Genomic DNA, 25,314 nt, shown 5'->3' with positions numbered 1-25,314 from the left:
TAACAGACAGCAGTTTCCTTACCAAGGGCAATTCTGCTAAGCATATTTATTTTCCCTCTCCAGAAACCTTCAGCACTAAATGTGCTGGTATTTCCACCTAAGAATAAATTTAACTGAAAAAATGAGCAGAAGGATGAGCAAGAATACAAATACTACAATAAAGAAAATGCCCACGCCTGTAATCCCACAGTGCAGTTTGACGTCGGACAGTTTCACTCCCCTTAAAGATGGGGGATTTGCACACGTAGTCTCCTCCAAGTCCTCAAGTTTATGTAGATTTTCTTTGTACCATGTTATGAAATGAATATTTGAGCAGGTGCAGTCCAGGGGATTGTGACTTAAATTAATGGTGCTCTGCTGAGACAAGGCAAGGAGGAGATGGGGTGGGATGATGCGAATGTTATTGGAGGCCAGATTAAGGTAGATCCCCTTAAGATGGTTAAGAGCATCCATGCTGTCTCCTGTCAGGCTGTTGTGGCTCAAGTCTAAGTGGTTCACGTTCCCAAGGCCGTGGAATGCTTGCTGGTCTATGGAGAGGAGATTACAGGAGGATAAAATCAGAATCTCCAAGCTGCCTACTGTCTGAAGTAGGTTGGTCTTTGAGATGCTCCCATCTTGAAAGGAATTCCCTTGTAAATTCAGATGCCGGAGATCCCGCAGGCCTGCTAGGAGGTGCTGATTGCTGGTATCAAGGAGGCAGTGAGAGAGATTCAGAACCCGCAGGAGATGGAGGTTTTGGAAAGGGCTGTGTGGAGCCTTAACACGTAGGTGGGTAAATGCCAAATCCAGCAGTTCTAGCTGAGGGCATTCTTTGAACGCCTGATCCTCGAGACCAAGGGGCTCATTGTAGCTCAGGTTTAAGTATTGCAGGTGGCGCAGGTTTTTGAGTTGCAGATTGCAACAGTCAGAAGCCTCGATATCACTGTGGCTTAAATCAAGTTTCTGAAGATTTTCTAGTTTTTCTAAACATCTAGTGCCGAGGTCAAGTTTCCTCATGTTGCCTTTGATATAAAGGTCCCTAAGGGATGGGAAACCGGCAGCATTGATTTGACACAATTGATCAAAATTATTTGCATTGAGAACTAATTTCTTGAGAGAGTTCATACCCTCAATCCCAGAAGGCAATCCATTCAAGTGAGCTGCTGTCAGATCCAACTCCTGGAGTCGAGTGAAGCACCGAAATGTGGACGATGATAAGTCAGAGAAACGGTGCTTTTGTAAGTTGATGCTCTCAACAGACATGTCACAAAGTCCCTCAAATGTGGCTGAAGTGAGATCTTGGTCATCGGTGTCCTCAAATGTCCCCAGCCAAAGAGACTGAATAGTAGAGTTCTGTAGACCTTTAAATATAATATATAAGTCAAGAGACCCTCCAAATTTCACACTTTGAAAGATCTTTGAATTGAAAGCCCCGGGTTCAATGCCTTTAATGTCATTGCCATTGAAGTTAAGGCTTAGGTTGGTGGCCTGTTCCAGAGAATTGGTGTCTTTTCTAGAGATGTAGTGTATAGCATTATTCTGAAAATCCAGGACTTTCAGATTCTGTGTTGGGAAGTTTTCTGGGAGATTAATGGAGGAAATATGGTTGCTTCCAAGATGCAAACTTTCCAAATTTTCCAGGTTGTGCACTGGGATAAACTCGAGATTGGATATTCCTGTTTGGGTTAAGAAAAGATGCTTCAGGAACTTGGGCCCAGTAAATGATGTTTCTGCCATGAATATCAGGGGATTTCCAGTTAACACAATGGTGTTCAGTTGATGATGGCTTTGAAAAGTGTCTTCATGTACCCAGTTAATCTGGCACCTTAAAAAGATAAGAGTGTTTAAGAAGAATTAATTAAGGAAAAGAAAAAAATTCTATTTTAAGTTGAATTCTCAGAGATTTGTGTTTGGAACAATTAGTAGTTTGTTTGTAGACAAAATCAAATTATTATTTACTGTTATAAGCAATATAAAATATGTCATAAACTACATAATGTATAACATGATATATAAAATATGTTATCTATGCCATCCTGGGCAAGTCACAACTTTTCTCAACCTCTGTTTTTTCTTCTATAAAGTATAGCAAACAATGATTGCTTTGTAGAACGGTTGTGATTCAAATGATATATATGAAAATCCTCCATAGAAATATGGAACTAGAGGTTCAGAGAAAACTCATCCTGATATTATACCTCAAAATACTGCACTATACGTCCACGCACACACACACACAGAGCTCCCCTGGAGGTCAATAAGTGAATGGTTTAGAGATGTAGTGTCCAAAGGAAGCTTGAAACCATAGGACCAAGTTCTGGAGCTAGCTGTTTCATATCTGTCAATATCTGCTGATCCTTGGTGGCCTAGAGTCCAGATTTTAATGAGCCACACAGCCCAGTGGCAGGAGACAAAACTTTGGGGATAGAATAGGAGGTCTTTTAAAAAAACCTGCAGACTACCAAGACCCTCAAGGGATCCTTTCAGTGGGTGAACTTAAAAAAAGAAAACTCATCGAGCGAGACTTTGAGGATATATGTTTATCTTGACCTTGCTTCTGGGTAGAAAAACAGGAAGAACAACAAGAAAAACATCCTCTGAGATTCTCTAACTACCACCAGCTTCCACCTATGAAAACTGTAGCCTGAGTTTACACTGTCTCTGTGGACTTCCCCAAAGAAACCCAAATGGACAATTTAGCTTAAAACAGTTCCAGAATGGTAGTGATTTCAGGTAACTAGCAGGGGAAAAGATTTACATAAAAACCATTCCAATTTACATAAAAGTAAAGAGAATAGTACAGTGAATTTCCATATATATATCACACAGATGCAACAGTTCTCACCATTTTGCCATAGTCATTTCTTCTTCTATACCTACTTCTCTCTCTTAAATTAAGTCAAATCCTAGGTGTCTATACATATTTCAGTATGCATTTCAAAAAAAAAAAAGGCTTATTTTCTATAGGCATGATGCCATTGTCACGCATACCAATATTAATAGCTCATTGGTATTATCTAGTTCAAGGAAACATTTTAAATAAAGATTTATACAAAGTTCTACATGATAAATTCTCAAAATAAAAATTAACTAAACACATAAGGAAAACACATTAGCCAAAGTCAGCCAAAAAAAAAAAAAGCTCTACAGAATCAGATTTAAAAAGGCAGTAGATGCCAGAGTTATCAGATATATCTGATAAAGTATACATATATATGTGTGTGTGTGTGTATGCAATATATGTATAAGATGTATAAAGAATAGATAGCATATTCAAAAGCAGAGACATTACTTTGCCAACAAAGGTCCGTCTGGTCAAGGTTATGGTTTTTCCTGTGGTCATGTATGGATGTGAGAGTTGGACTGTGAAGAAGGCTGAGTGCCAAAGAATTGATGCTTCTGAACTGTGGTGTTGGAGAAGACTCTTGAGAGTCCCTTGGACTGCAAGGAGATCCAACCAGTCCATTCTGAAGGAGATCAGCCCTGGGATTTCTTTGGAAGGAATGATGCTAAAGCTGAGACTCCAGTACTTTGGCCACCTCATGCGAAGAGTTGACTCATTGGAAAAGACTCTGATGCTGGGAGGGATTGGGGGCAAGAGGAGAAGGGGATGACAGAGGATGAGATGGCTGGATGGCATCACTGAGTCGATGGACGTGAGTCTGAGTGAACTCCGGGAGTTGGTGATGGACAGGGAGGCCTGGAGTGCTGCAATTCATGGGGTCGCAAAGAGTCGGACACGACTGAGCGACTGAACTGACTGACTGACTGAATCATCCCTTAGAAAACTGATCTGATCTGATCTGATCTGATAAAGAATAGATGATAAAGCTTATATGTATTATTATATCATAAATACACTATGTCAAACATGCTTGATATGCTTAAAGCAAATAGTAAGAACCAAAAGTATGATGAAGGAAAAAATATTAAAACTGACCTCCTATATTTGTAAAATAAAAAATAAATATTAAAACTGAAATTAGAAAACCAATGGATGGCTTATACAAGAGATTAAACACAGCTAAAGAGGATATTATTGGACTAGAAATAAATTTGAGGAAATTACCTAGAATGTAGCCAAAATAAAAAAAAAATGAGTTGGAAAACAATAAAGAGATATTAAGATATATAAAGGACAGTTAAGATGATGCAATATAAGTCTAATCAGAGATCCAAAGATGATACAAGGGTGAGTGGGAGCAAACCAGAGTTCAAATGAATAGTGGCTAGAATATTTTAAAACTGATGAAAGACACCAAACTCAGATTCAAGGAGCCTGACAATCTACACAATGCATCACTGTGATATTATAGAATTCCAAGGACAAAGAGAAGCTATTGAGAATATCCAGAGAAGAAAAGACAGATATTCAATACATGAACAATGACTGGACAGATGGATGACCTCCCAGCAGCAACAGTGGGAGCCTGGAATGATAATCTTGAAGGCTGAGAACAAAACTACGGTCAGCCTAGACAGTTGCCAGAGAGCGATGACATAGGCCAGAAAACGTTATCTTGCAAGAATCAGAGTGAAATAAAAATATTTTCAGAAAATAAAGAACTGAGGAAGTTGACCGCTAACAGACAGTAACCAAAGAAGTGAAATGTCTAAAAAGGAAAAGAATTCCAGAGAGGAAGTTCTGAAAAGCAAAACAGAAGAATGAGCAAAGGGCAAAGAAAGCAAACTGGTAAAGCTAAGGAAACAGCAACTGTGTAAGGTCATGAAAACAGCGCCTCAATTGTAGCCAGATACAGGGTGGGGAGGGGAGCAGAGGGAGGAGGACTTTAGAAAGTATGAGGTCCCATTTTTTACCACTTTTTGAAAATAGCAGAAGAGGAAACTGAGAGTCGTCTAGTTATGAAAGCTCTCCTGGCCTAATACTTCTTAAAAAGTCAAACTCTTCTCATGTGAGAATGAGAAATATTAAAAGAGAAAGTAAATTCTGGACTGGGAGTCAGGAGAGCAAAAGTCTCAGTTTCCTTCCTGTGTGAATTTAAGCAGGCTCGCAAAATCTCCTTGAGCCTCTGTTTTCCCATCTAACGGGGGTGGAATGGCAGCATTTGCCATGCCTGCCTCCCAGTGGCGGTCATGCAGATGTGACTGTATAGTCTTATGGATGTGAAAGGACTTTCCTGGTGGATCAGTGGTAAAGAATCCACCTGCAATGCAAAAGAGGCAGGAGACACAGGTTCAGTCCCTGGGTGGGGAAGATCCCCTGGAGGAGGAAATGGCAACCCACTCCAGTATTCTTGCCTGGGAAATTCCTCGGACAGAGGAGCCTGGTGGGCTACAGTCCATGGGGTCACAAAAGAGTTGGACATGACTTAGTGACTAAACAGCAGCAAAGGATGTAAATGTGCTCCTGCTCTGCAGAAGCTTCAGTTGAAGGACCAAGGTAGAAGGTAGAAGAAATGGAACTTCTGTAAGAGTAGCAGGCTCCATCTACAGACGGAGCCCTCCCCCAACTTACACACACACACACACCCCAGCTGCATTTCTCTCTTGCTCTATCACTTTATTTTCTTCTGGCACTTCTGCCTGCTGGCTCAGAAGCCCTGGGTCAGCATTTAGAATCTTCATCCTGCCTCTAAAACCAATTTTCAGGAAAAAAGTTAGTAGATGGTGTATACATCTCCTCTAACTTTTTTCTTAACATGTCACACCTATTCATAATCAACTCTGCTAAAATATAGTATGATGTAACATCTGATTTAGTACAAGATTATTTTCAGTTGTGTTATTGACATTCTTTCAAACTTCTTCAACAGCACCGCAGACACAATCTATTTTGAGAATCAGCCACTTTCCTCCCCACTGATTGGTGCTTAAATTATATTTTACCTGTGTAAAAATATTTCATGGGAAGGGGTAAACATGCAGAATAAGCAGGTTGTCCTGCTCCCCAGAGGAAGGTCCTGGAAACAGCTTGAATGCACATTGTGTTTTGACCTAAGTAAAACATCAAGCACACACGAAAAACTCAGATACAAACCTGGTCAAATCCAAAAAGATAAGATTTATGAGCCTGCTGAAGGTTGTATTTTGAATTGTAGGCAAGAAGTTGAAGCTGAATTCCAGAACTTCTGTTGTGTTTGGTAGAGTGTCAGGAATTTCTCTGAGACCTAAATTTTCACAGTTGTACGTCCTGTTGCCTTCTTTCTGATAAGAGAAACAGTGTGAGTCAACATCAGACAGCGTATTTACTGGCTTTCTAGTAACATGACAGGTTTTATCCTTTGGGCAGAGGTCTCACTTCTAGGAATCGTCACCAAATAAAATACTTGGAAAAGCACAAAATGACTATGCATAACATTATTCATTGTGGTATTTTTTACAATAGCAAAAGGTTGGCAATAACCAGATTATCTATCCATATAGGCCAGTTGAAATATGTACATTCACAAAATGGAACCCTGTGTAACTAAAAAAGGACTAAGTACAATCTTCATATATAATCATAATGGAGTGATATGCAGGTTAATTGTAAAGTGAAAAAATCAAGATGTAGACATCTATTAGTATATGTCGCATATAATATGTAGTATACCGTATGATACCTAGGGAAAGTATGTGTGCATTTTCTTACATTTACAAAAAGAAACGGGGGAGGTGAGCCCTAAACTGGCTCTATTTAAGGGAAGGGAAGGGAAGGAAGCAGATTGAGGTGTGGTGATAAAAACAAGCCTTTTCTGAACGTAATTTGTTTTATAGTTTTGATTTTGGATGCATAAAAATGTTTTTTTTCCTTCATTTTGAAACAAATACATAACTCTAGTGTCAACAAAAGAAGACAACCAGATATTGCAGACTTGGTGATGTGATGCAGTTTGAAGTACGGAGCTTCCCAGGCGGCACTAGTGGTAAAGAACCCACCTGCAAATGCAGGAGACGCAAGAGATGTGGGTTCACCTGCAAATGCAGGAGACGCAAGAGATGTGGGTTCACCTGCAAATGCAGGAGACGCAAGAGATGTGGGTTCACCTGCAAATGCAGGAGACGCAAGAGATGTGGGTTCACCTGCAAATGCAGGAGACGCAAGAGATGTGGGTTCACCTGCAAATGCAGGAGACACAAGAGATGTGGGTTCCCGGGTGATCTTCCGGGGTGGGGAAGATCTCCTGGAAAAGGAAATGGTCCCACTGCAGTGTTCTTGCCTGGAGAATCCCTGGACTGAGGAGCCTGGCAGGCTACAGTCTATGGAGCTGAAATGACACGATTGAATGAGTAACACTTTCTTCGCTTCTGGCACTTCTTTAGATTCTGATTCAAATAAGGCATTTGGGAAAACATTGTCAGGGAACTTCAAATGAGGACAGGATATTATAGAATATTAAAGAACTGCAAATTTTGTTAATGATAATGACCTTGTAATTATGTAGGAGAGATGTTCTTATTTTTGAGTTACTTTTTGAAGGTTTTAGAGGCAAAATGACATGATGGTGGAGATTTGCTTTGAAATACTTTGGCAAAAAAGGAGAGAGTGGATGGAGGAAATTAGTAGCCAAAATGTTGGTGGTTGCTGAATGTGGAGTGATCCCATTCACAAGGTTCCCTATAACTAACCATTTTTTTTATATATTTAGAAATTTTCTTAATGTTTAAAAAAGAAAAGTACTAGCAGCATGGGACAGACCTTAAGTCATAAGGTCTTATAATCTTGAAGTATGACTCAGTTTAGGCTCCCTGAACTGCAGGCTGCTGATACCAGACCCAGCATAGGGCATAGCTCTGCATGTAAATTCAGAGGACTTCCTCATGCTGGGTCCCACATGCTAATGTGAGAGTCAGGTGTTCTCACATCTGCTGCTTACTGCTTGCTAGATGTGCTAACTCAAGTTACAGATCTTGGACTAAGCAGGTAAAAATGTGAAGGGGTTCTTTAGAGGCCCTTAGAATTATGGGCTCATAAATTTATCTGGCTGATGCCTTAGAATAAAGGGTGGTGGGACAGGTCTGAAGGTATGGTGGGGTATATATTGCATGGGGAGGCTCCAGGGAAAGAAAGAAATGCTTCTCCAAGAGAAGTACAACTTGGAGACACAAAGAAGATAGACATTCCAGAACCACAGACCATCTCGCAGCTCATCTCAGGCTCCACTTGATTTCATCGCACCTTTCAGGCCCTGCTTTCTCCAGGCCACGTGGTGGCCATTGAAATCTGTATCAGCAGCTTTGCTCATGCTGAGTTGCAAACGGGTCTGCTTAAGTGCACACAGAAGCTGGGACACATCTGCCTTTATCTGAAGGGCTTTGAGTTAGAGGTGTCGCCATTTTAATTGCTTTTTGCCGTACTCACTCTCCGACTTCTGCTTAGCCAGGCCCTTTTTTTAAAGCAAAACTGAGAACACTCATTTACAGGAAATCACTGGTTTTCTTCTACATGAAAGTGTTAGTCACTCAGTCGTGTCCGATTCTTTGTGATCCCATGGACTGTAGCCAACCAGGCTCCTCTGTCCATGGAATTTTTGAGGCAAGAATACTGGAGTGGGTTGCCATACCTTTCTCCAGGGGATCTTCCTGACCCAGGGGTCAAACCCAGGTCTCCTGCATTGCAGGCAGATTCTTTACCGTCTGAGCTACCAGAGAAGTCCAGTTTTCTTCTATATTGTGACAATGTTACAAAGTCACCGATGAAAATGCCATATTTATAAACCTTTGTCATCCATAATTGTTTCATAGACCCAAAGTCCTTCAGCCACTGCCGCAAATCCACAGAATGCCCTTGAAATGCACACTTGGCCTTTAAAATATATTTGACTAACTGGTGAGGGAAAACACACCCTGTGAGATCCCTCTTGGTCCCCATAAAGAGAGAAGACCCAGGGAGATGTATGTGCACCTTCTGAGGTTCAGATTAGCTTTGAGGACACCCATTTTTCTTTTCTGATCTCGGCATCACTGACATCATAAATACATGGAGAAATGGGGCCTTCCCTCAGTTGGTCTTGCTCTGTTCTGGCCTTGCAGTAAAAGGCTCAGCATTGGCAATTCCCTCCTTTTCCAGAATATATACATTTCTGTGACAGCTAAATTACTCCTCTTGTATGCTTCACTAAGCACTTCACTGTGTTAATGTGATCCCAAAAGTTGAAAGGGATATGAGCTGTCCTGAACCACTGGCCTAGCAAATGGAAAGGAATAGCTCAGTTTCAACCCTGTGAAAACCCGAGAGCCAGGGCACAACCCTTCCCAGGAGGACTGAGAAGCTCACTGGGAGCCTGGGTTGTAACATTCAATAATCTCTAGTTAGGTAAACTGCAATGAATTATCTGCCCTTGATTCCTAAGGAATGAGGCACATGATAAGAACTCATAAGGAAATTTGAAAACCAAGCCCATTTCAGAGACTATTCTGGGCTCCTCACCATGGCTTTTACATCGCATTTCTGTTCAATCATTATCTCTCATTTCCACATCCCTTCTGTCTCCTTTAATCTGAGCAGATTCTTCAGCCTTTCATGATCTCTACTGACATTGATTAATTTTTTTAAGAATCCTGGCTAGTAGTTTGCAGAATGTTCCTTCTCTGTGGTTTGTTTGCTCATGATTTGATTCAGGTTATACACTTTTTGTAAAACTGTATCAGTGAGATTGTGTCTTTCTCGCTGACAGTTTTCACAGCGAAACTTCCTTAGAGTGAGCTCCCATAGCATAGCACAGGATTCCTGGGCAGCAGACTGATAATAGAAAGGAACCTGAAAGGGTGGGGTGTAGAAGAGAAATCCTGTGTCCCAGCTATGTGGTCACTGCCCCTGTGCTCAGGGCTGGGTCAGCTGCGAGGACCACATGTTCAGTTGCTTTTCTAGGCAGATACCCACCACTGCTTTTGCAGCCCCTGTGGTTTCTTTGAGCCCCACGTGACCACTTCCTATAAACCCAGACTTCGTTGCTAGACCTCAGTCCAGGGTCAGTTTCCAAAGTCACTTTCTCACTCTTCTGCTTTGGCCATTCCACTGCAGTCTGGACCCTTCTGGATGTGAACTTATGCAGGGCTGAGGCAAAGCCCCATGGTATTCAGGACAACTGACCCATGCCCACTTCTATTCCAGTCACGGGCATTTGCACTGGGACCCACGCCCATCCCTTTGTCCAGCTCCACCTCAGAGCGGTGCCATTACACAGAGCGGGGCGCCCAAGTGCTCCATCTGTGTCTGCAATCTCTTTTCCCTCCAGGTACTCATTTGCATTTTTTCAATCATGATCTTATTTTGCTTCTTCCTGCTGTATCTCTGACTCCCTCCCAACCCACAGTATTTCTCTCCTCGCAAGTGCTGAGATCATTTCTGACTTCAGACTCGCTGAGTTTCACACACGCACTGATTCCCACCTGTTTGGATGCCTCCTCTGCACTTGGCACCTGCAGCAGCAGCCAGCTCCCCCAGGCATGGGGAATCTGGGACACTGAGCTCCAACCTTCCCTTGCTAATCACTTCTCTCTATCCAGAGACAGCAATTTGACTGAGTCAAATCCCAGAGTAACAGTTACTCTCTGAAAATAAAAGACTCTGAAGAGGTCACATCCCTAAAATTCTATTGTCAATCTGACTGCAGGCAAAGGGCACTCAGATTAAACGCAGTTCACTTTCTGTGTGTCTTGAGGCAGACTGCCTGGGTTCACATCCCAGCTCTCAACTACCAAGCTGTGTTCTCTGAGCCTCCTGTTTTGCTCAGCTATGGATTGAGGACAATAACCTCTCTTGGTAGACCAGCTCTGAGGATTAACGAGGTAATATACATCAAGCGCCCACAAGAAAAGTCAGCATTTCCTTGGATCATTGAAACATCATTGTCATTGTCTAGAATTATTGGGAAGCCCCTGTATCATGAACTTGGAGTTCTCTTAAAACAGAGCTTTACTAAGCACTTTCCCCCATACTTGGACATGAAGGATTGTCTCCTACCGTGGGTTTGAGAGGACTGAATAGTCATCTGGGAAATCAACCCTGAATCTTCATTGGAAGCACTGATTCTAGAGCTCCAATACTTTGGCCACCTGATTCCAAGAGCTGACTCATTGGAAAAGACCCTGATGCTGGGAAAGATTGAGGGCAGGAGGAGAAGGGGATGACAGAGGATGAGATGGTTTGGATGGCATCACTGACTCAATGGATATGAGTTTGAGAAAACTCTGGGAGATAGTGAAGGACAGGAAGCCTGGCGTGCTGCAGTCCATGGTGTCGCAAAAAGCTGGATATGACTTAGTGACTGTACAGTGAGAAACAGTCATCTGAAAGGAGCAGGGATCCCTATATTCACCAACAATGATGCAAGAGCACGTCTAAAATATCACCTGAATCCAAATCACAGAAGGCTGAACTCCAGCATGGTTTGCGTATTTACCAACCTTCAAAAACTTGGTCATAGATCTAATTTTGTTGTGATACACACCCATACATACATACATTCCATTTAAACATGGAAGATTCTGTGTGGAGTATTTACTGGCATTCATTATAATATTTTGAGAATATTTCAGAATTTTTCAAGGTTTGACATTTTTTTCAAGCAAAAAGCAAAAAAAAAATAAATTTTTATTTAAAAATTCATCTTGATTCCTCTTCTACATCACATGCAAAAAATAATAATAATAAATGATTCCAGATGGACTGTAAATTTACATGTGAAACTTAGAAATAAATACAAAATGATAAAAAAATTATAAAACTTCCAAAAGAAGATATAGGATAATATCTTCACTGCTTTGGCCTGGCAAAATTTCTTAAACAAAATAGACATTCACTTAAAATAAATAAAAGAAAAATGATAAATCAAGCTATGTTAAAATTAAGGACTTCTCTTTTTAAAAAAATATTTAGAATGAAAAGGCAAGCCACAGAGGAGGAGAAGATATTTGCAATCTGATAAAGAAACTGTATCCAGAATACATAAAGAACCACTACCGAAAAAAAAAAAAAAGACAACCAAAAACCCGTGAACAGTCTAAGAGAAAATGGGCCAAAGACTGGAAAAGGCACTCACACACACACACATACACACAGAAATACACAAATATACTCAATTTAATTATCAGGAAAATAATTACCAGGGGCACAATGAAATGCCGCTACTCATCCATCAGAATAGCTAATGTTTTTAAACAAACAATAGCAAATGTTAGTGAGGCATTGGGGCAATCAGAACTCATATCCACTGCTGGTGAGAATAAATGGATACCAACACATTGAAAACTGGCAATATTTACTAAATACATGTGTACCCTATGATGAAATACATCTACTCCCTGACATATACCTGATAAGTATTTGTTCATTTATTTACTAAAGACCTAGATAAGAATGTGGAGCTTCCCAAGAATCTGCCTGCCAATGCAGGAAATGCAGGAGATGGGTTCTATCCCTAGGTTGGGAAGATCCCCTGGAGGAGGACGTGGCAACCCACTCCAATATGCTTGCCTGGATAATCCCATGGACAGAGGAGCCTGGTGGGCTACAGTCCATGGGGTCACAAGAAAGTCAGACATGACCTAGCAAACAACAACAACACAACAGAATACCATTCAGTGATGGAAACGAGCCCATGGTGGCTGCACACAACATCGTTGATAAATCTCATATGCTTGATATTGAGCAAAATCAGCCAGGTACAGAAGAGTTTACACTGGTCTCATGTATACAAAACTCAAAAAAGAGGCAAAATCCATTTTTGGTGATAGAAGTGAGAATATTGGAGGGTCTGAGGGGCTGGTGATCTGGAGGAGACACGAGAGGGCTTCTTAGGTGCTGAGAAGGTTCTGCTTTTTGTTCTGCAGGCTGCTCAGATGTGTCCACTTGGTGAAAACTCATTGAGCTCTACCCTTAAGGGTGGTAGACTTTTCTGTATGTAAATTTTACTTCAGTAAAAAGTTTACTGAACTCAAAACAGAACCAAACCCTTGTTTTCAGGATAGGGCCTGAGAAAAAGGCTGTCAATAAGCCAAGGAAAGGGGCCTTGGCAACCTTGCTGACACCTTGATCTTGGACTGCTAGCCTGCAGAGTTGTACCCAAGTAGGCTCCTGTTGTTGGAGCCATCTGGTCCATGGTACACTATTGTGGCAGATGGAACAATTTCCCCTGGACACTGTACTTCCTTTTGGTCTGAGTGTGCATCCTGATTCCATCCCAATATCAGATCAACAATGCTTCCCAGGTGGCTCGGGGTAAAGAATCCACCTACTGATGTAGGAGACGTAGGTTCGAACCCTGGGTCAGGAATATCCCCTGGATAAGGAAATGGCAACCCACTCCAGTATTCTTTCCTGGATAATTCCATGGACAGAGGAGGCTGGCAGCCCATGGGGTTGTACAGAGTCGGACATGACTTATCTTCTGATCATACACGCACCAGACTAACAAGGTCCTATTGCTTTCTGCTCCTAGGCCTTCTTAAAGTCCTGGCTTCTGTTCTTGCTCTTGGCTGGCAGGTCCTTGCCCCACTTTCCCTGATTCTCCTGACCCTGGGTCTTAAGCTCTGCCTTTCTCCACTGAGCTACTCCTGCCTCTTTTTTGTCATTCAGCTCCAAACTAGGAAAGCAGCCCACTCAGCCACCAAGACTGATGGTCCTTCCTGTCCACAGCCCTTGTCTGACAGGCCATGTGGGGCTGGATACCTGATGGGATCAGAGGTACAGGGAGGAAGATGGTAAGAGAATGATCCTTCTTTCTTTCTCTATTTCATCACCCTGCCCAAGAACTTCCTTTGCGTGCGTGATTGCTAAGTCGCTTCCAGTCATGCCTGACTCCTGCAAACCCATGGACTGTAGCCTGCAGGCTGCTCTGTCCATGGGCTTCTCCAGGCAAGAATACTGGAATGGGTTGCCATGCCCTCCTCCAGGGGATCTTCCCAACCCAGGAATCAAACCCGCATCTCTTATGTCTCCTGCATTGGCAGACAGGTTCTCTGTCATTGGGCCACTTGAGAAGCCCCAAGAACTTCCCACAGGTCGATAAACATTGCTATGGTCCAAACAGAAGGTACAATTTGGCTCTACTCTCAAATGTTACTCCTGTGGGTTAGTGAAACAGATGGAGGGTCTGACTCTAGGAGAAAGCCCAGTTCATTCAGAGTGATCTTTCTCTTCTCTAAAGCCTGACACAGGTGGTCTTCACTTACCTCCACCCTGAATGCCAGGAAACTGAAGGACTCTTTGGGGAAGTGGCCCTGTGGTGGGAGGTTGGACAAACAGCCCCTTTATGCTAGGAAGCAGGTTTGGAGCTCTACTCTTTGCACTGGGAACCTGTTGACATTTTATGACCCAACTGGGATTATTTGGGGGAAATTGTGTGCAGAGGAGAACAACTCTCACCTCTTCCTACTAGGAATCAGTGAGTGCACCTCCCCAGCAGAGCACTTTGGCTCCTTTTTCACAGCAAAGAAAAAGTTCTACACACCCCATTGCCCTTTTAAAGACAGTGGATATTGGAATGCCAAGGCTCAGATACAACTGCGTGCTGAATCTCAACATTTCCAGGCAGTTTAATGTGGACAAAGACAAATAAGTTGGACTCACCTCAGTGCACTTCGGATCTGAGGAGGGGACGGCTTTACAGCTGGCAGAAATCAGCACCGCCAACAGGAAGCAGCTGACACAGGGAGCCATTCCCAGGACTGAGGCCACCCAGCCTGGTGTGGTTAGCTAGAGCCTGGAGCTGAGAAATTGAATCAAGCTATGACAATCTTGGTAATCTGGCAGCCAGAGAGGTGCTCAGAGGGTAATCTGGAAATAAGAAATGCTCTTGACTGCTCAGCATTTGGTAGCTTTGCACTGCAAAAAAGGGGAAGTCCCTTTTGCATTGGACTCATTCTTGCCAAAAATAGCTAAGCACCCAACCTAAGAATGGCCCAGGGCACTTCTGGCAAACAGGAATCAGTTGTGCAGTGCCCTTGCTCTGGTCACATGGACACTTGGGGCAATGGTTCCTAGTGACCCTCGGCAAGCTTCCAGTTCCTCTCCATGAAAGAAGCTTGTGGGAACAGGAGGCTGTCCTCATGGGGGAGGCTACCTTGTTAGTTAGCCTGGGTGAGTGACCAGGAAAGGGACTGGGGTGCACTGGAAGGGCAGAGCACTCTGTGGGCGTGGAGGGAAAGTGCCCTCCAGGGGCACCTGCTGGAGCTGGGAACTAGGGCAAGAGGGAGCAGGGTCATCCCAGAAAGAGGGTGGAGCTGCTGCTTCAGCCTCCCCCGCGGACCCCTCATCTAGTCTCGGTATAGGAGGAAGACAAATCCATCCCATGATGTGATTCAGGCTTGCTGAAGTGGCTGCCATGAAATCCCTTCCCAAGGTGACCCAGGGAAGTAAAGGTCACTGCCATATACAGAGCAGTCCGGCTCAGAGAGAGCAGAGTTAAGGGTGTCAGCCTTGGCTCTATTTCTTCTTAGAAATAGCCTTGAAATAGGATTGCAGCTACCCTCATTATGAGGCAAGATACAATAGTGATTAAAGAAAGTTCATTCATTCCTCACTGGGCTGAATTTAGCTGCCTCAAACACTGTCTGTTTTCAGTCCTTTGGCATATAAGAGACACTTGGCATTACTGTCCTCCCATTCCATTTCCAAGAGCCAATTCTTAGCATTGGAGTTCACGCCTTGAGGTACCACCATTACTGCGTTAGCACCACTAATATGATAATCATAGTAGCTACCGCTTATTGAACACGTATTATGTGTCAGACGCTAAGCAGGTTTTCTTTTGTGTATATCTCCTCATCACATATTATATCAAAGAGGTGCTATTTCCCCCATTTAATAGATGTAGAAACTGATACTTAGAGGAATAAATGACCTCTCCAAGGCCACATGAGCTTCCCTGATGGCTCAATGGGAAAAGAATCTGCCTGCAGGAGACATAGGAGATGCAGGTTCAATCCCTGGGAGGGGGGATCCCCTAGGGGAGGAAATGGCAACCCATTCCAGTATTCTTGACTGGGAAATTCTATGGACAGAGGCACCTGGCAGGCTATAGTCCATGGGGCCACAAGAGTCAGACATGACTGAGTGACTACACACACACATACACACACACACACACACACACACGCAAATTGACAGTGGTGGATCTTTCAGATCTAGACAGCTCATTGCAGAGACCGTGCTGTTACTCTGCATAGTTTAAGAAAAAATTTTCTCTCCTGAAAAAGCTGAAATGTGGACAGGTTAAGGAAAGTTCTTCATCCAGAGATTTCAGAGCAAATGTGAATAAAAAGCAAGGGAGGGAGGGTTGGAGACAATATGTACTTGGCTCTGTGCTAGCGCTATTACAAATAATTAGACTTTTCTGCCCACCTGTAAAATGTCATCTTCATCAACAGAAGCACCTTCAAAGATGCTTTTGGCAAAATGCCATCCATCCAAGCAAACCCAGACTGATGACAAGCACCTTGCTTTAAAGAAGATATGCATCTTAGTGTCATGAAGAGTCTTAGACTGAAAGAAAGTCTACTGCAAAGTCTCAGATCCATCATTCATCAATGGAGCAAAGCTGGGCAAGTCGTTTAACTTTTCTGAATCTATTTCCCATCTGAATAATAGAACAAGAATTCCAATTCCTGTTCTGTCAATATCACAGGGTAATTATGAGGATCAAATGGGATCATTTACGTGAAAATGCTTTCTTAACCTCAAAGTTCTACATAAATGTGAAGAATGTGAGGCAAAAACTCCTCTGAGTAACCAATTCCAACATCCTGTAAATATCACTCTCAGGAAATTGTCTCCTGCCCCAGAGACATTCAAAAGGCATATTATACTTGCCTTCTTAAAGAAAGGTTTGATGGCTCAGTTAAGACCATAAGATTTTGTCATTTTCTGAGGCCATGCTATTTGCATATGATTTGCATGTATTTGCATAATGGATTCTAAAGACTCTCTGCAAGTGTATAAAAGAAAATAAATGAATATGAGTGACCTTCTGCCACAGCATTCAAATCAAATATTCAGGGCATAATACCCTGAAATATGAAATAGATTAAAATTTAAACTATTGCAAACAGATAGGAAGATAGGTTTTAGAGCTTGGAGGCAAGAATGAAACCCTTATTTGGTCCCAAGTTGTAAAGAACCACATACTCTTAAAGGTCACTCTATCCAAATGATTTTCACGCCTGAATTTTCTCCTCCACACCCCTTACCACACCCCTTTCTGTGTACAAAACATACACACTACAGTATCTTCCTGTATTTTCTGAAGTTTCTCTGGTGACAGAAAGCTTACTATCCCCCAACAAATTGTTTTGCCATATTTTGACTGCTTAAAGGATTTTATCTTATACCGACCTACTAAAGTCTTTCCTCTTATCTTCTTATAATTGACCTTGTTTCCTCAGGCCGGGAAGACAAGTTCAAGCCCTTTTACTACGTGTCTGTCCTTCAAGTATTTGAATATAGTCATTATGTCCCTGAACTGTCCCCTTTCTAGGTTAAAAATATCATTCCTTCAACTGTGTCACAAGTTCATGCGTTCCAGTCCCTAACCGTCTGTCTATATGAATATTTTCCAAATCTCCCAAGAAAGGCACTAACTTGAATTCTGGTCCTAGCTTTGCCATTAACTAGTTATGCATTTGGGAAAGTCTGTCTTAATTTCCTTATCAGTAAAATGATGGGGCTGGACTATTTACAAGGCATTTCTCCATCTGAAAAATCCTATCATTCTATTTCCAAACAAAGATTTTATTTTACTTATTTAACAGCCATTGGCTTGGGCCAATAAAACAGAGCTGCTACTGCTAAGTCACTTCAGTCGTGTCCGACTCTGTGAGACCCCATAGACGGCAGCCCACCAGGCCCCGCTGTCCCTGGGATTCTCCAGGCAAGAATACTGGAGTGGGTTGCCATTTCCTTCTCCAATGCATGAAAGTGAAAAGTCAAAGTGAAGTCGCTCAGTCGTGTCCAACTCTTAGCGACCTCATGAACTGCAGCCCACCAGGCTCCTCCGTCCATGGGATTTTCCAGGCAAGAGTACTGGAGTGGGGTGCCGTTGCCTTCTCCAAAACAGAGCTACACTGGCTTTTTGTTGACAATTGCTGTTTCTTTACTAATGTAGGTGGTGGTCTTAACCCTTCTGAGAAAATATAAAAAATAGAGAGGTTTGGCTAGAGCTATGCCCATCATGACTGTTGCAAACTCAATTTATTCACAATGCCTTTGAGGGATGGACTGCCATCACCTGTTATAAGGACCAGTTCTTGCAGAGATACGGAGAGCGATATGAGAAGATGAAAAAAGGCACAGGTAACTCATTTATTTCTACAGATTGGTACCCATGTCAAGTGGAGAAACAACAGATCTGTGGACTGTAGAAATTTTCATAAAATTCAAGTACCCTTATATTACATATTTACATGTAAACCCCAAGCCATTCTTTGTTGTTATTGTATTGTGTCTTATTTTCCACCTGATTTTCGTGAAGTTCATCCCTTGGGTCAGCTGTCACCCTATGGGGACTCCCCATTTTTATGTCTGGGAGGCCTGTGTACTCACCTTTGTGTGTTTCAAGGCAATTATAGTCTGGGAAGCCATGTGGAGTTCTTATATAACTTGTCTGGCTCTTTCTACCCTTTCTTAGCAATGACTAGGGCTAATTGCTTTTTTTCAAGTGTATGCAAACCAAAATGTGCTTTTGTGATTCAATTTTGGCAAAGAACTAGATGTTTAATATGTTTCAGCTTATGGGTACCAGTTGGTATTAAACTGTATTTTTCTTTTCCCCTTCTTGTACATTTAGTTTTTGTTCTGCTTTTTGGGTCACGCCTGCTTTCCCCTCTGTCTCCAGATGGTTAAATCTACCTGCATATAAAATTCTCCTTTAACTTGACTATTTAAATGCATTTTATGGTCAGTTTTACTCCTTATCATTATATTTCTCCATATTTATTTGTGTTACCAAGTTCTTATGACACACGGTTCAGAGCCATAATGGTTGTAAGTTGCCCGCCTGTCTCTATGGTTGTAAGTTGCCCGCCTGTCTCTATGGTTGTAAGTTGCCCACCTCGTCTCTGAGGTGTGAACAGAGCCTGCAAGCCTGTGAGTTGTGCTGTCTGGCTGCTACCTTTGCAGTTGATGGCTCTTGGGAAGCCCCCAGACTAGACAGAACAGGCAGTGCTCGTGGGCCTCTTCCACCTGGAGAGGCGACATGGCTCTTCTTATGTCCTGCTTGAGTCCAAGCTCAGTTGTGTCAGTGGCTTCAATATGCCAGCCTTGATCCTGCTGCTCCAGGCTCTTTCTCTGCCATGTAAACTGATGTTACCATTGCCACCACCATGAAAGCAGGCATAGTGTCTTCCCATGGCATTGCCAACTCCCCTCCATCACTAAAAACACTCTAAGACTTTTCATGTCTCAGAGCCCAAGGCTTCTTGGCTTTGCACTCAGGGAAAGAGGGTATTCTTCTTGCCCCATAATTTCTCTCTCCCAGATATGATCAGTATTAGAAATACCTACTCTCTTGGGCCATAATAACAATTAAAAATCTCTCTGATTTGGTACATTTCTCTAAAACTAGATTTCACTATTCTGTGGTCACCCAGTTATGCACAAGTGGTTCTGGAAATATGTGTAACATAATAGAATATTTGTTCAGCTTTAACTTCTAATTAACAGCGAGTGCCATTTACTAACTTCTCTTTCACCTGGTGTATTTTATAAAGGCAAGGATTTTAAAGGCATCTTTACAGCTTTTCTCTTAAGCTTTAAATGAATATGATATTAATAGGCAGTGAAATGTGGGGACTAGAGCACAGGTCTGGGAATTGGAATTCTCAGATAAACACTCTGAAATATAAGTGATCATAATAGTGGTCCATTAACATCAAAAAATTTAAAGCTAAAAATAAACTTCAAAATAACTTAATCCAACCATGCCATTTTCTTTTTCTTTTAAGAATGTAAAAGAAAACATGAATCTAGCATTCTCCAGAGTTGAGATTATTCATATTATTATTAAGTCATTGACTTTTAGGCCTTCTGGAACATTTTCCACATCCTGTCCCTTGAGACACTTTTTACTGTGAGTGTAGTATTAGTTTAAGTTCCCACAGCCCTTTAGAGTGAAGCATAGGAGAAAAGGAGTTTGTAAAACAGCAAGAGATAGGCCACAATTTCTGTAAATTCGTGCTACGGCCTCCTTTCTTCATCATGGCGGTCCTCTGCGTGTCCTGGCAGCCTGACCGGAAGCGTTTGTTGGGGGTGAGATGATGGTAGTCGGAGGGGAGCATGTTCATTCCTCTGCTCCATGTGTGGCACTGACTTCCTCATGTGAGCACAGGATCTGTAGCACGTAGGAGTGTGTGCAGCTCAGAGGAGTTCAACAGACTTTTTCATCCTCAGAGACTGCTACTGATGTGACCTTGGACAAGCCATTGCCCTCCTAGAGTCTCAGCTTCTGTAGAAGAGAAATACTGTCTGCCCTGCTTCTCTCTCAAGGATGCTTGTGAAAGAAAGGTAACCCATAAAGGACTATAAAGGATTACTTATTATTTCTGATATAAAGCTTATGCATGGTCCCTTGCCCTCATGAAAGTCTGTGTTTTTAAGAAGCACTTCCGCAGAAGGCAAAGTAAAGCTAGGAACAAAAACTAGCAAGACTACAGTCATCTCAAAAATCTGTGAGTCACTGGTTCCAAGACCCCAAGGGAAAGCAACATCCGCAGATGCTCAAGTCTCACATAAAATGGTGTCAGATTTGCATAGAACCTATGACATCTTCCTATATACTTTAAATCATCTCTAGATGAATTATAATGCCTGTCAGTTCAGTTCAGTTGCTCAGTCATGTCTGACTCTTCACAACCCCATGGACTGCAGCATGCCAGTCCACCCTGTCCTTCACTATGTCCTGGAATTTACTCAAACTCATGTCCATTGAGTCAATGATGCCATTCAACTCCTCTCATCCTCTGTCATCCCCTTCTCCTCCTGCCTTCAATCTTACCCAGCATCAGGGTCTTTTCCAATGAGTTGGCTCTTCACATCAGGTGGCCAAAGTATTGAAGTTTTAACTTCAGCATCAGTTCTAACAATAAACATTTAGGGTTGATTTCCTTTAGTATTGACTGGTTTGATCTCCTTGCTATCCAAGGGACTCTCAAGAGTCTTCTCTAGCACCACACTTTGAAAGCATCAATTCTTTAGTGCTCAGCCTTCTTTATGGTCCAACTCTCACATCTTTACATGACTAACCATAGCTTTGACCATTTGACCTTTGTCAACAAAGTGATGTGTCTGCTTCTTAATACTCTATGTTTGTCAGCTTTTCTTCCAAGGAGCAAGCATTTTTTAATTTCATAGCTGCAGTCACTGTCCCCAGTGATTTTGGAGCCCAAGAAAATAAAGTCTGTCACTATTTCCATTATTTCCCCATCTATTTGTCATGAAGTGATGGGACCAGATGCCATGACCTTAGTTTTTTGAATGTTGAGTTTTAAGCCAGGTTTTCACTCTCCTCTTTCACCTTCATCAAGAGGCTCTTTAGTTCCTCTTCATTTTCTGCTATTAGAGTGGTATTGTCTGCATATCTGAGGTTATTGATACCTCTCCTGGCAATCTTGATTGCAGCTTGGGCTTCATCCAGCCTGGCATTTTGCATGATGTACTCTACATAAAAGTTAAATAAGCAGGGTGACTGTATACAACCTTGACGTACTCCCTTCCCAATTTGGAACTAGTCCATTGTTCTAAGTCTGGTTCTGTTTCTTCTTGATATGCATACAGGTTTCTCAGGAGGCAGGTAAGGTGGTCTGGTATTCCCATCTTTTTAAGATTTTTCTATCTTTTGTTGTGATCCACACAGTCAAAGGCTTTAGCATAGTCGATTAAGCAGAAGTAGATGTTTTTCTGGAATTCCCTTGCTTTTTCTCTGACCCAATGGATGATGGCAATTTGATCTCTGGTTCCTCTGCCTTTTCTAAATCCAGTTTGTACATCTGGAAGTTCTTGGTTCATGTACTGTTGGAGCCTAGCTTGAAGGATTTTAACATTACCTTGGTGGCTCAGATGGTAAAGAATCCACCTGCAATGTGGGAGACCTGGGTTCGATCCCTGGGTTTGGAAGATCCCCTGGAGAAGGGACTGGCTATCCACTCTAGTATTCTGGCCTGGAGAATTCCATGGACAAAGGAGCCTGGCAGGTTACAGGCCATGGGGTTGCAAAGAGTTGGACACAACTGAGTGACTTTCGCTCACTCTCTTGCTGGCATGTGAAATGAGTGCAATTGTGCACTAGTTTGAACATTCTTTGGCATTGCCCTTCTTTGGGATTGGGATGAAAACTGACTTTTTCCAGTCCTGTGGCCACTGCTGAATTTTCCATGTAAATGTTGTGTAAACAATTGCTGGTGTGTGACAAATTCAAGTTTTGCTTTCTGGAATTTTCTAGAATTTTTTCCCAAATATTTTCCATCCATGATTGGTTGAATCCATGAATGCAGTACCTGTGGATATGGGGCTGGTGGCAGGGGGTGTATCTTTATGGTAAAGAATCCACTTGCAATTCAGGAGACCTGGTTTAGATCCCTGGGTTGGGAAGATCCCCTGGAGAAGGGAATGGCAACCCGCTCCAGTATTGTCTGGAGAATTCTGTGGACAGAGGAGCCTGGTGGGCTACAGTCCATGGGGTCGCAAAGAGACACGACTAAGTGACAAGCCTGCACAGGGATCATTTACTATGTGCTTGGTACTTTTGTAAGCACTTGATGTGCATGATCTCATAAATCTTCAAAGCAACTTGTTGCAGTAGGTCTTTTTGTTATCCCAGGCTTATAGGTGAGTAAATTGAGGTCAGAGTGGCTTAAGGATATTCACAAGGTCACATGTCAGAAAGCGGAGGAGCCAGGTCTCCTACCCAGATCTTGGGTCCAGTCATGGTCTCACCCCTCAACATTTCCTCTCCAGAAATTCTGTTGCTGTAGTAAAAAAAAATCCCAGAGCCCCAGCCACATGGCAGGAAATTTGCCTGGCGCTGTGTCCCAGGCACTCAGGTTTGCAATTGGGCCCTCTCAGTCTGCCGTCTTCAGGGACTCTTTCTGGCACTGTTTAACAACCCCATTTTCATAGAATGGAGAGGGTATTTGGAAGAGATGTCAGCCTTAGAAATTTAATCAGCTGAGATGAAAGCAATCAAGATGCCATCTGGACAGACTCTGACTTCCTGCCCAGAAGATAAAGACATCTGGACTTAGTAAATGCTAAGGACGTGCTGACTTGTTCCCCAGGCCCATGGTCCACTCCTCATGTTGCACAGATGTGTTTTCTTAATTGTGCAGAACGCAGAGCTCTGAGCTGCTGCTGGCGCCACTGAGTGCCTGATGCTCTCGGCCACCCTGGGCGCTCCTGTTCACCTCCAGTGACCGCCGTGAGCTGTGGTGTCTTTCTACTGCTAAGGATATGGACTGACTGCAAAGGCCCCGTTAATAGTCCCCTTTAATGATGGAGCAGGAGGTGGCTGCCCCAGGCCCAATTTATCATTGTAATTAGAGCCCATCATGACCACTGATTGTTAAGTAGGGCTGAGAGGAAATGTTTGTACATACAAAGAAGCTAATTAAGGTGGCTCAGTGGGTTTGCATACCCATCTAGGCTGCTTCCTCCTATGAGGGAGGCTCTCTCTAGTCATGGGAGTTCTTGAACCAACCTGTGGAGGACAAAGGGCTTTGGGGAAGAGCTGAGGATCAAGGAGTAAAAGGTTAAGATTATGCACAGAGAGCTTTTAATGTGGCAACCTCTGGACCCATTTTCTAAACACATTTCTAGGAAAAGCTTGACTCTCACACACCAGCTTATGTCTGTTTTAAAGCAAAGCAATTCTCTCAATAAGCTGCTGAATTTAGCACAGCTGGAACCAAACTCTTCTCCCTCCTCTTCCCCCATAGAGGTGCCATTTGCCCCAAGTAGACTCCTGAAATCCCAATGCCCAAAAATGGCAGTAATAAAACCTTCTCCAAATACTTCTCTTAGCTCCAAATAGTTGGAACATACTGAAGGCTTTGGGGTTTGGAGGGAAGATTTGCTAGTCTGGGTGTAATCAACATTTGAGTTTTTAATTTCAAAATCATAAAAATATTGTGTCTATAAATGTTTTCCAAGTTACTCTTGTTTCTGACTTAAACACCAAATCAAACCAACCCCAGCAGTAGGAATGTGCCTGTTCAGGTGGAGATAGCTGGAGAAGTGGTCCAAACCTTATCATCTCTCTGGCCTCCTTGCTCAGGAAAAATCCTCTTCTTTCTTCTTCGCTGTCTTATAGGCTGCATGTCTTTTCTTCTTGTCTTGCATTTCACTTCTGTTGCATTTCCTTTCTGAAAACCTTTTTCTTGCCAGGTCTCTGTCTTTTGCTGGCATTTGGTTCGTACTTCAGTTGTGTCTCAGGTTTTCCCCCTCTGATTTTCATATTTTATTTTTGAGCCTCACCTTTAGCAATGGCTGGTCATAATCCTACCATGTCCTTTGTCCCTCACTTGTCAAAACTTGTTTTCTGTAGGATCATTGTATTTCTTGGTCTCTGTCAGGGCCCAAGCAACATGCATTTGTCCTTCCCCTTAGAACTTTGCTTTGTGCCTAACCAATAGTGTGATTGTCGCCTGCTTATTTAACTTCTATGCAGAGCACGTCATGAGAAGCGCTGGGCTGGAAGAGGCACAAGCTGGAATCAAATTTGCAGGGAGAAATATCAATAACCTTAGATATGCAGATGACACCACCCTTATGGCAGAAAGTGAAGAGGAACTAAAGAGCCTCTTGATGAAAGTGAAAGAGGAGAGTGAAAAAGTTGGCTTAAAACTCAGCATTCAGAAAACGAAGATCATGGCATCTGGTCCCATCACTTCATGGGAAATCGATGGGGAAACAGTGGAAACAGTGGCAGACTTTATTTTTTTGGCTCCAAAATCACTGCAGATGGTGATTGCAGCATGAAATGAAAAGACTCTTACTCCTTGCAAGGAAAGTTATGACCAACCTAGATAGCATATTCAAAAGCAGAGATATTACTTTGGCAACAAAGGTCTGTCTAGTCAAGGCTATGGTTTCTCCAGTGGTCATGTATGGATGTGAGAGCTGGACTGTGAAGAGAGCTGAGTGCTGAAGAATTGATGCTTTTGAACTGTGGTGTTGGAGAAGACTCTTGAGAGTCCCTTGGACTGCAAGGAGATCCAATCAGTCCATCCTAAAGGAGATCAGTCCTGGGTGTTCATTGGAAGAACTGATGCTGAGGCTGAAACTCCAATACTTTGGCCACCTGATGCGAAGAGTTGACTCACTGGAAAAGACCCTGATGCTGGGAAGGATTGGGGGCAGGAGGAGAAGGGGACGACAGAGGATGAGATGGCTGGATGGCATCACCA

At 42.7% G+C, this 25,314-nt stretch overlaps 1 protein-coding gene across 1 annotated transcript; it reads right to left on the bottom strand.

The window, feature by feature from the left end:
• Nucleotides 1-75: 75 nt before the first annotated feature.
• On the bottom strand, nucleotides 76-14,581 carry CD180 (CD180 molecule). Its single transcript, XM_055555044.1, has 3 exons — nucleotides 14,492-14,581; nucleotides 5,978-6,144; nucleotides 76-1,804 (listed from the first exon to the last, which is right to left on the bottom strand). Exons 1-3 carry the CDS (start codon nucleotides 14,579-14,581, stop codon nucleotides 76-78), a joined length of 1,986 nt encoding a protein of 661 aa, XP_055411019.1.
• Between the last annotated feature and the right edge of the window lie 10,733 nt (nucleotides 14,582-25,314).

This window comes from Bubalus kerabau, chromosome 18 (assembly GCF_029407905.1).
Source record: "Bubalus kerabau isolate K-KA32 ecotype Philippines breed swamp buffalo chromosome 18, PCC_UOA_SB_1v2, whole genome shotgun sequence".
Lineage (NCBI taxonomy): Eukaryota > Metazoa > Chordata > Mammalia > Artiodactyla > Bovidae > Bubalus > Bubalus kerabau.
This window is presented reverse-complemented; position numbering and strand designations above follow the sequence as displayed.